This window comes from Protobothrops mucrosquamatus, unplaced genomic scaffold (assembly GCF_001527695.2).
Source record: "Protobothrops mucrosquamatus isolate PMUCROS unplaced genomic scaffold, P.Mucros_1.0 scaffold_198, whole genome shotgun sequence".
Taxonomy (NCBI): domain Eukaryota; kingdom Metazoa; phylum Chordata; class Lepidosauria; order Squamata; family Viperidae; genus Protobothrops; species Protobothrops mucrosquamatus.
Genome location: NW_015386274.1, coordinates 790,237 through 802,185, shown reverse-complemented (window position 1 = coordinate 802,185; position 11,949 = coordinate 790,237). Strand labels below are relative to the sequence as shown.

Below are 11,949 nucleotides of genomic sequence, written 5' to 3'. Positions count from 1 at the left end.
GGAGGGGAGAAGGAAGTAGGAAGGTTGGAGGAGAGAGTGGTGAAAGAGAAGAGGAGAGGAGAGGAAGAAGAGGGAAGTAGGGAAGAAAGAGAAGGAAGGGAGAAAGAAGGTAGAGAAGAAGGAGTGGGGATGCAGTAAAAGGGGAAATGGGCGAGCAACACCAAAAGTCATGTGCATGTATTTATTTCATTAAAAGTATGTTATATATAAGAATGTAAAAAGAATGTATGTTAATATCTGATAAATATCACAGTATATGTATGGGGGAGAGTTTGGAAAAAAAAAAAAGAACTTCTCTTTAGCAAAGTGTGTGCTTTGAGCTATTCTCTGTGTGGTATTTATATGGAGCCTGGTTGTGTGTGGCTTGGGGTGTTGAGGGTGGCTATTAAATTGTTGGTTATTGTTTCCGTGTGCTGTCAAGCTCTCGCCTCCTAAATACTTGATAAGCTAGTGGTAAATCAGCACTCCTGTTGACTGACGAGGAGTCCGTTTCCCAGGCTTCAATCACTTTCTTGGCTGTTTTTGTCTCTACTCGTCCAACAATCTTAGTAGCTGCAAAACTGAATGTATGTCCTTATTTGTTGCAATGTTGTTTATGTAGTAGCTGTATTATACTTGGTATACTGACTGTAATTATATTTTGCTGAAAGTTAAAAAGTTGATTTTAATCTTTCAGCTTTAAATAGATTAACATTAAATAACCTGAAGGCTTACCTTCAGCCACACAAATTTGTTTGAAAGTTAATATCTCCAACCCACTCATTTGTTCACTACTATGAACAGTCAGATTACTGCATATCACTAACAATACATCTTTTCAACTGGTTCAGTTTTTTTAAGAATGAATTACCCAGAGATGTGCATCCAAGTCATAGCACAAGGACTTCAAAATATCCTGCAGCAGAATGCCTGTCTTCACTGATTTTTATTAATACTCTTTATTGCTACATTTGTTTTGTCTTGCGAGCCACCTTGACTGAAATATTTTAAGTAAATAAATAATATGAGCACATGGTTGGAACAATGCTTTGTTGCTGCTCAAGAAAAAGTGAGGGATAATTCTTATTTATCAACTTTATACTGAACTTAAGGCAGGTGATAATTCTATCTGCTCCACTGGTGTATGTTAATGGGTAGATGGTTACATTACCCTGTAAAATATACCTCACAGTACTGTTAAAGGTGCAACACTGAAATTGCTTCTTTTGCCAATCTGATCAAAGCACCAAGACTCTGTGGACACTGCTGGTAAAAACTTTTAAATCGATGTATAAAAAAATTCCAATGTAGTTCTGGGTTAATGACTTAATAGTTAAGCAGCACTTGTGATGATTTCAGTTTGAGATCCCAAGAATAAAAGTTCAAAGCTACTCTGTATTGTAACTTAGAACAACTATTCACCTGCCAAATGACTTAAAATGAAATGAAGCAATAGTTAAACTTACATGCCCTTGAATTTCTGTCATCTTTTCAGAATGCCAATCCTTCTGCCTGCTGGCTGGATGATTAGACGAGTGAATAGCTTTTTGTATTGCCAAAAGATCCTGATTGTCGCTTCCAGGCATCTGTAACATGGAACAATATCAATTCATTAATTCTTGGAAACAAATATCCTAAATTAAACCCTATCTCCCACTTCTCCCTGCTTCTCAGATCAAAGCAATGCAAGTGAACCCATTATTGCTATGCCCTTTTAAGATCTCTATATTGATAATTATATTTGTAGATGCCATGCATATTTTTATAACCTCCACCCTTAAGGCATTCACATGCTGTTAGTCAAATACTGCAAAAGAGAGAGAGCAGTTAAGCGTAGTGCTCTGTTTCACCCTCATTTTCAGGACATTACATATTGCTTTTAAGTTCATGAGCCATTTCCACAAAAACTATGTTTTTTTGCTAAGGAGAAAGATAACCAGTCATCAATTACTTTGGCAGTACCTTTATAAGGAAGAGTATTTCCCTTATCAAAGAAATAAGATTTAGCTTAACGTTTATTTATTAGTTAGAGAAACTGCTAAATAATGCAACATGCCAGCCTCAGAGAAAAACTTTGGCTGAATGTATCTTCTGAACAGTTTAGTCGTCCAAAGGGAGGTAGGCGATTGCTGGCTAAGACTCCTTTCTCAGCAAATAAAATTTAGGATTAAAAATTGTTAATCCATTAAATGTAGGGGGATTAGCTTTTATTTTACCAACAACATGCAGTTGGATAATTGATTATAGAGAAAATAAAGGCTTTTGAAAGTGTTCTATATCCAATGAAATTCAACTATGGCTAATACATCGTGTCTTCCTTTTATTTAGATAAAGGAAAGCAGTAAGGTTTATAAATAAAAATATTCCAATTGAAAAAAATAATTTCATACTATGGCTAATTACAAAAGAAGTTGTCTTTTATGTTTTATTAGATGTTTATTTATAATCCTGATGATAATATTGTTCATAATATTATATTTTCTTGAAATTTGGAGGAAAAAACCCCAGGTTCCCTGAATTTGTGGAATTGGCTCAAAATACTTAATTTGCGTGGAGAGTTTGATCCCGAGAAAAAAAATTGTACCCACACACACGCACACACTATAGTGGTAAGTAAAATAGATGTACTGTAGCAGGTTTTTTCAGTGCTATCATTTTTTAAAAGTTAATACCATAGGTAGAGGGACTACAGGATTCTTTTTCAAAGAAGAGCTATGCTTTAAATGATTCTTTGAAATAAAAAGAGGAAAGAGAGATTTCTTGATGCTTGGATTCTCCATCTTGGTAGATTCTGTCTGCAATATAAGATACAAAAACAAATTGCACAAATAATTCTAATTCAGGAGAGCTACCCTTGTCTTTTATTTGTTGAATTATACACGAAAGCTTCAATGATCACAGATGTTTAATCTAACTTTTTATAATTATGTCAAGATAAGACTAATTGCTCTGCTGAATAAGAAAAAGCTTTTGGAAGAAATAATTTAAGCTTAACTGCCCATGCAATATGCTTTAAGAATGTGCCTATCAAATGTATATATTTACTAAGTTTAGAATAAATACATTACTTTGTGTGGTTTAAGTTTTGCGTATGAACTATGACTATGGCTATTATAAAAATATCCCAAATTTTCATAAACAATAGGCAATTAAGTCCATATGTATCAATTTACTTCGACAACATTGGTTTTGTATAATTTTTGTTGAAGTTTGAAATGCAGCAAATCTGGAGAGAAACTGAGAAAATAACATATAAATGCAATTTAAAAAAAAATTATCTGGGTTCATAAAAACTATTTTCCCTCAATGGAAATGCAAACTTAAAGCTATATTTTTCAAAAGGCTGATTAGAAAATAAGACTTATTCAATACATGGGTCTTACTTAGGAATAAACATATAAAGAATTTCAGAAAAATGTATGCAGTAATTAAATGATATAGGAAGAAAACTAAGAAGTTCTTAAAAGATTTATCTGCTGGCAATAAAAAAATCTGATGCCCTTCATCTCTAACTCCCAAATCTTCATTGTAAATCAATACATTTAAAAATAATAGATAAAATGTTTTTTCTACTTAGTACAGTACTTGTTTACTATTTACTTATTATTTACCTATATCAATTTATAGAGACACCTGTCTCACAATCACAATTATTTCCTATATCCTACATGAATGGAGAAAAGAGGAAGGGATATTAACATGAAGTAAACTGGTGAAAAGATCATTTTTAAATAATAGTTGCTCTTTTTTTAATCATTGTTTAAATAGTTAATATGCTTCTTTGAAAGCACTGTTATCCTAAAAGGATAGATACAAATAATTGCAGCAAACCAACTTTCAAGGAGAAAGGCTCCATAGTACTTATTATTAAATTCATTCAAAATCCCAAAACTTTTCAGAATTTTATTCATGGCTACAGCATGGGATTTTTGTTTCTTAAATTCTTTATGGCAATAAAGATGGCTTCTTCTCCCTTTATTTCCCCATCTTATATCAATATATATGAACCCTATATCAGTTAACCCAACCCATGTTTCTGATGAAGTGAGCTGTAGCTCACGAAAGCTAACATCTTGTAATAACATTTCTTAGTCTTAAATAGTGCTACCAGACTCTTGGGATATTGAGCTCTATAAGTAACTAAAGTTGAACTTTATTTTAAATGAACAATCAAACATTTCACTGGCTACCTTAAGCTCTTTATATCAGGAATCTCAAACGGTGAGAAACAAGATGAGAGCATTAGCTTGGCCTTCCCTGTCTCATCATGGAGAAAATCTGTTTGTCATCATTAGGAGCAAAAAATTTCTCAGTATTACATAATCAATCAATCAATCAATCAATCAAACAAACAAACAAACAAACAATCCCTGTCCTACGTTTCAGTAATCAGCTTCTCTTTTAAATACAACTTTTTTCGGATGGAGCTGAGAACCAACAGGCCTACAGAGATAGCTATTATGTAAGAACCTTCTCTAACTTAAAAAGCAGTAGAATCCTTCTCTGGACTGTAGTAAATGGTAAAATTATTACTAACAAATAACAGCAGTCGGTAGGCTGTATAGAGAGGTGAAATGGGGGGAAAGTGGCAAATACTTCCTCTAGACCACAAAGGGTTTGACACAGCGATCAGTCCCATTCTCTCCCAAAAAAAACATTTGGCACTACAGATTTGGCAGAACCTACTTTCTATTTGCTTGGCTTCTAGCTATCTATCAAGAAAATCAGACTTCCGGTTCCGGTTCGTGGCGACTCCGGTCGTGTGAAGAGACTTGTCTCTCCACCGGCTGTGTTTTCTTCGCCGGTAGACCCCCTAGTGGGTCAAAAGTTGCTCTGGAGGGGCGACCACCGAGGAGGAGGCTTGCTGGTGACTGCGAGAGGGCGGCAGCTTCTTCCGCGGCTCCATCTAACTCCTTAGGGCCGACGGAGCAAAGATCGTCCTGCAAGATGGCCGATTCCTTAGCTGCACCAGCCGAAAGTTACAGGTACATCTAAGCATGAAAGACCCACCGCGGATGATCCGGGTGAGACCTCTCCTTCTCCTCTCTTCACCCTACTTGATTTTTTGCCTGTAAAAGCTCTGTTGGAATTAATTCCCTGCCTTGAAAGAGTAGCGTTTGTATGCGTGGGAAGAAAGGCGTCTGAATAAAAAGACAGAACAAGTAATTTCAATGACTATATTTTACTTTCATTTACTTTGGGGTACAAAAAAAATTTTTTTTAGAGCTTTACTATCACTTTAAACTGGAAGAATATTTTTTCCCATCTTTTCCTTTAAAAGAGAGAGAAAAGGAAAAAAATGGTGTCTGGGAAAGATTTTGTAACCTACTGAGGATATCTTGTGGCGAAAAGTTAATATTGCAATTATCTGTTTTTCTTTGGAGATGAGGTGGGCTTGACCTTCAAACTATTCTTGAAGAGAAAAGATAAGCTGATCCAGCTGTGGGAAATTGTGGAGGTGGATATTGTTTATATATAGCCTCCACTAAACGATAAAAGGGACTCTCTTCAATTACTACTAAAATGGAGAAACCTTATTTACAACTAAACTGTAAACTTATAGTGGAAAAAATTTATGAAGCTATTGAATAAGTATGCGCTAAAATGAAAGAGATTATTACAGAAATAAGAGCCAGAAGCCTTACTCCAAATTTTCCAAACCTTCAAACTGATCTCCAGACCTCATCTGACTATGCTATAAATCAAAATATACCAGAAGAAGAACTAATTGAGATTAAAAAGGAATCTATTCTACCTTATAAGCACTCCATCCATATTCTCGAGGATCAAAAAAACAAAGATTGAGACTGGAACTTTTGAAGCAATGAGGGTTTAATGACAAAAGAGCCACACGCCCATTACAGAGGACGGGGTGTTTTCTATTGACTCAAATGATATTACAAGCGACAAAGGGAGATTTACTTGCGGAGACAGAAGCTTTGTTATGGAAACCGACTTGGCACAAAAAGAAAGCCAGAATAAGACTGAAAAGAGAAATTTAAAACTATATGTAATGGATTAAAAGGCACTGTAGAAATATGGATTGATTTAAGGTTTAAGAGTTAGAAGCGAGAGAAAAATTGGTGATTACTAGAATATATAGGTTAAATAGATTAAGAATGTATTTTTTGGAATAATAGGTTTATTTGTATGAAAACTATTTTGTAATGGAATGAATGAAAATGGAAGAGGTTTTATAATGATTTGGATTGATTTAATAATTAATTGAGTATGTTAATTTAGTAAGATGATGCTTTGTGTAATAATATGGGTGTTTCTAGATATGATAACTATTTGGACGAGATTTGAATTTTGCCTAATGGACTGAAATGGTTTGAGGTTTGGTATTATTTTGTTTTGTTATAGAGGTAGACTGATTGATAGATGGTATATGTATAGGGTAGAGTTATATTTTATTTTAATTAGGATAAATATCGAGTAATGGAAGAAGAAATAAGAGAGATTTGTGATAAAATTAAAGATTTAGGAGATTAAGAACTAGAATACATCTGGAAGGAATACCCGAAGTGATAATATGTTTATTTAAGGTTAAAGTGGATTATGGTAATTGTAAATTAATAAAGTTTAAAAACAGGATTAGGATTTATAGAAATTTAATGTAGAAATTGATTATTTTAAATATATTATATTATCTGAGGGAAATAGAGAGGGAATATTTAATATATTTACTTGGATTATTTTATATGGATTTATTGTTGGATATTTGACCACCCCAGCACCACAGTGTGTCCTGAGCACTTTGTTATAAGAGTTAAAAAAACTAATAAAATTTGTTTTAAAAAAAAGAAAGAAAATCAGCTGACACCAATTGCTTCATTATTTATTTAATATTTAATTTTATTCATAGGAGGTCATAGAAATGTATTCCTCATGTTAGGGGCTAAGCAAGTAGGATTGTCCAGAAATTTCACAATAATCTTCAAATCCTTTATATTTGCCAAATCTGGTAGCTGATACCTCAATAACCAAGTTGTTTTTCTCTGTGGAAGACTAAAGTAGTTAAGCAAAATGTTATAGAAAACATAAGCTACTTACTGACTGAGATTTCTTCTTTTTCTTTTTTATTGCCCTGAAAAAACTTTGTTTTTCTTTATCCTTTAGCTGTTCAGAATGAGTATCATCAGCACTTTTCCTTAATGTGGAGAAAAAAAACCCCTTATATGTAGATATAATAAACTTTAGTATAATGAATTACATAGTGCACAATCTTATAGAAAGCTAATACATATGCATGAAAAATCTCCTCCCCATCAGCAGTGGGCTTGCTATTTTGAGGCTTCTCACAGTGATAGGTATGGTTTGATGAATCATACATTTTGATATGTGCTCTGATTCATAGCCATTAGAAGTCAAAGGAATTGTTAAATTTCCCAAATGCCAAGCTAATTGGTTAACATCCCAGAATTACAAAATCTCCTCCTTCAAGAAAAGAACATATTCTTGTGTCAAGCCCCATGTAGCTGGCAAACTAAGAAAGCAAGAATGCCCAGATTTTAGGAAAGCATCTTTAATGCTGTTTCAGAAAAAATAAAGTAGAATCTTGAAAACCCTAACTCTTGTGTGCTTAGGATGTAAAAAATATGACATTACTATAAAATGAAAGAAAAATTGTGCCTAGCTGATTTTATTTTGGGTAAGCTTATAAGAGGTCCGAGGATATCCCAGATTCTGAAAATCTAGTGCCGTGGTGGCGAACCTATGGCACGCATGCCACAGGTGGCAGGCAGAGCCCTCTCTGTGGCCACGCGCACCGTCGTCCCAGTCCTGGGCCTTCAGCTCAGTTTTATAAAACCTTTTCGCTTTAGATCTCCGCCGCCGTATGCACACAAAAAAAAGGTTCAATCAATCAATCAATTTCAACTTCTCGCGGGGAAAAAAAGATCTTGCAAAGTTGGGATTGATTGAACTTTTTAGTCCCACCTAGTCTGCCGTTACCACCGCAGCCACACCCACCCAATGGGCCACGCCCACCCAGCACCCAACCATACATAAGTGGTTTTGGGTTGCAGTTTGGGCACTCAGTCTCTAAAAGGTTCGCCATCACTGATCTAGTGTATAACCTCCAGAAGATAATGCTAGGCTAGAAAGCATCCTTAATAATAAAAAGGTCTGTTAAAAATGTCATAATTCCATTTGGTGAGCAAAGCTTGTAAAAATAGAATGCCTAGGGCAAGAGGCTGCCTGGAAATTGCAGAAGATATTACAGTAGCATGGCTCTTGAGACAAAGTTGAAGCATCAACCTGAACAATGAAGACACAAATGGGATCAGGACAATGAATACATTTGGATACAAAATAACTCCATTTTCAGTCAACTTGTTCAGACTTGACTTGAAAAGGGATGTTCTTAGCAAGCTGAATCAGCTGGGTATATTGTGCTCACAAATTTGGGAGTCTAACAGCAATAATAAAAAGACAAAATAAAAAACATTCAATAAGAAACAAGAAAAAATGATTCCAATCTAAAAACAACACCCATACAGTTACACAACTCCCTGGGCTCTAACCTTATATCTCAGTGCTTGGGGGAAAAGTAATCTCTTAATAGCTTTCTGGAAAGTTAAGAAAGTGAGGCCCTGCTGGATATCAAGGTAGTCTACTGGACAGGACTGCTATGGAAAAGGTATGCTTGCTAAGTCCCACTAGATCACATCATTTGAGGGAAGGGACCTGGAGTGTGCCCACTCTAGACGAAGTCCGAGTCTCCCTTCTCAAGCATATATGTGTGCATCAAAAGCTTGCCTGTGAAATAACAATAACGAGTCTTTGCAGGCTATGAGTCTTGTGCCATAGAAAAAGAGAATAAATGTTGATCTCATCATGGTCCCAATGAATATGTAGATTAAAAATCTCAAGTCAATCCACCACTGGAATAATTAGTAAATGCAAGGTGGAAGGCTGATACATAATATAAGTTGGCCATCAATTATATTTCAATTAAGTTTGGAAGGTAGATAGATTTAAAGATACAATTGATCTTCATGAAATAGGAAACTCAATAAAATTCCCAGAATCTATTAAACCCTGTTGGCAATTTCTGATTCCAATCCAAATTTTCAGTTTGTGACTACTGGATGAATTAATCATCTTAAATGAATTAATCAATAAGAAATTAGGAAATGTTACTTTGTTTCTATATTAACTTTTCTACTTCTATATAAACTAACTGTGGTTTACCTTTTATAAAGAAACTTACTTACCAGGAATCAAAAGCAGTTTGTCTCTTTGAATGGCTTGTTAAACTGCTTTCTGCAGGCAGTGCAGGTATTCTGTTTGAGGCACTATTGTCTAGAAATGTTCCTTCTGGGCGTGGTGATGGGACTACAAGAAGAAATATAAGGTTACACTGTATACATCCTCAATTATCTCTTTTTAAAAACCCAATAAGATGGTACATATTCATGCTTGGCAGAAGATTATATAGTTTACTCAACCTGTGACATTAAAATTTGTTTCTGTTTATTTCAATGTTGGGTTATGAATCATAATATTCTATCAGTATTGAAAAAAGAACAAAGGTCTAAAAGAAATTTGATTTCTGTAGTGTAATAGAGGAGTCTTAGTACATTAAGTTACCTTAGTGACTTAAGGCTTAAGTTGGAGAAAAATTATAGCAATTCATGTTCTGATAACTTTTTGTTTCAATCCATGTATAATGTATTATATGCATAGATATCAATGAAGATGATCTGGTTGTTGAATATACTCTAACTAGAATGGAGAACTATTTATTTTAATCTTATTCATCTCAGATTTGAACTCTTGCTATTTAACTTTACATAAAGGATGTTTTAAAGCTCAAGGATGTTTTCTAGAAAATTAATCATCATTGCTTTGCCCTGTGAAACTAATTCCAGAGAAAGGAAATGACTGTAACCATCCTCTACTGTTATTTTTTTAAATGCCTATAAAACCTGAATTTCTCCAAATACAAAAGAATCACAATGAGAAGGCAAGAAGGTCAGTGCAAATGTATCAGAGTTTTCTGCTGAATAAAATAAATAAAATAAAATCAGATGCTGATTTATAGCAATAGTGTCAACGCTGCTAACATTGGATGTTCTTGCTTTGACAAAATATGCAGACCCAGCCAAAGTGAGAATTATAATTGAGTGGCAGCCCCCAAAGACTCACAAAAAGCTTCAGAGCTTTTTAGGTTTTGCCAACTTTTATCATCAATTCATCCCCTCCTTTGCCGAGATTGCCCTACCCCTTACAGAACTACTCAAAACAGGCAAAGGAGGAGGAAAACCACAACCGGACCAGCCACTTACATGGACTATGAGCTGTCAAACAGCTTTTGAGAATTTAAAAAGACTATTTGCTGCTGAACCGGTCCTAAAGCACCCCTGCCCAGGGGAACCCTTTGTAATCCAAGCTGACGCCAGTGACGTGACAGTCGGAGCTGTATTACTGCAAAAGAACAAAAGTGGAGTTCTACAACCCTGCGCCTACACCTCTAAAAAATTTACTGAAAGCGAAAGATGGGCAATCTGGGAGAAGGAGGCCTTCGCAATTAGGTGGGGGCTGTTAAACTGGTGACACTATCTAGAAGGGAGCAAGGTGCCATTTGAAGTATGGACACATCACAAAAATCTAGAAGCACTGAAAACTCCCCACAAATTGTCCCCAAAGCAAGTGCAGTGGGCACAGTACTTTAACCGCTTCAACTTCACTGTAAACTACATACCGGGAGGAAAAAACTTCCTAGCTGATGCACTATCCCGATTACCCCAGTACAAAAGCGAACGCGAGGAGGTTAACGAGGCAATTATCTCCAACCCACAAACTGCCGCTCAACTCACGCCTCGCAGGTTCCCTAATCCTGATGACCCTGGGGTAAAGAAAATAAAAGAGGAGCTCCTCACCGATCAATGGTTCAAAGATAATCAAACCTCCCTAACATGCAGGGATGGTTTGGCTTACAAGGAGGGGAAACTGTATCTGCCTGAAGCTCTCCGTCTTAGTGCTCTCAAACACAGCCATGACGTAAAACAAGATATTTAAAATACTCTACACCTCATCCGCCGGCAATTCTGGTGGCCGTGTGTAAAACGAGATGTGGAAAACTATGTCAGGAGTTGTACTATATGTGCCACAATGAAAAGAATTCCAGGGAAACCCCCTGGGCTACTGCAACCAGTGGCAGACCCCTCTCAACCATGGGAAGAAATAGCTATGGACTTTATAGTAGATCTACCTGAAAGTGGGGGAAATACTGTCATCTGGACTGTGATAGACTTGATCTCGAAGCAGGCTCATTTCATCACCTGCAAAGGACTCCCATCTGCCCAATGACTGACTAAATTGTTCCTGAAACATATCTACCAGCTCCATGGCACCCCTAAGTGAATAATTTCAAACAGAGGGGTGCAGTTCACAGCAAAATTTTGGAAGAGTTTTCTTAAATTAATTGGATCATCTCAAGGCTTATCATCTGCTTTTCATCCAGCTACCAATGTGGCTGCAGAATCCACCAACAAAATGGTGGAGCAATATCTCAGATGCTACGTTTCCTACCAACAGACAAACTGGACTGACCTCCTCCCTTTCGCCGAGGTGGTTTACAATAATTCTGTTCACAGCAGCACCAGCTACATGCCTTTCACAGTAGCCACAGGAAAAGAGTTCAGCCCAATACCTGAATACCCTCAGGTGCCTCCCAGACACTTGATCAGTGGGTGAGGGGGTGGGAAGAAGTTTGGAGAAACACGAAAACTGCGGTTAAAAAAGAGAGACCTATAAAAAGCATGATGTGTTGGAGAAATCCAAATTACCAGACTCCTGGATAGATGCCATCATATCTCTTATCCCAAAAGAAGGCACAGACCCCAAACAGATTAAAAATTATAGGCCAATCTCGCTGTTAAATACAGATTATAAAATTTTTACTAACATAATGGCTGAAAGATTAAAGTTAATTTTACAAAATATAATACATCCAGACCA

At 36.0% G+C, this 11,949-nt stretch overlaps 1 protein-coding gene across 1 annotated transcript in view; it reads right to left on the bottom strand.

The window, feature by feature from the left end:
• Positions 1-11,949, bottom strand: part of CDKL5 (cyclin dependent kinase like 5) — a 58,464-nt gene that overhangs the window by 3,547 nt on the left and 42,968 nt on the right. The window contains exons 13-16 of the mRNA XM_015825285.1: positions 9,201-9,321; positions 7,036-7,132; positions 2,652-2,774; positions 1,446-1,565 (exon numbers count right to left, since the gene is read on the bottom strand). Coding sequence (XP_015680771.1) covers positions 1,446-1,565; positions 2,652-2,774; positions 7,036-7,132; positions 9,201-9,321 — 461 coding nt within the window. The remainder of the gene's footprint in view (positions 1-1,445; positions 1,566-2,651; positions 2,775-7,035; positions 7,133-9,200; positions 9,322-11,949) is intronic.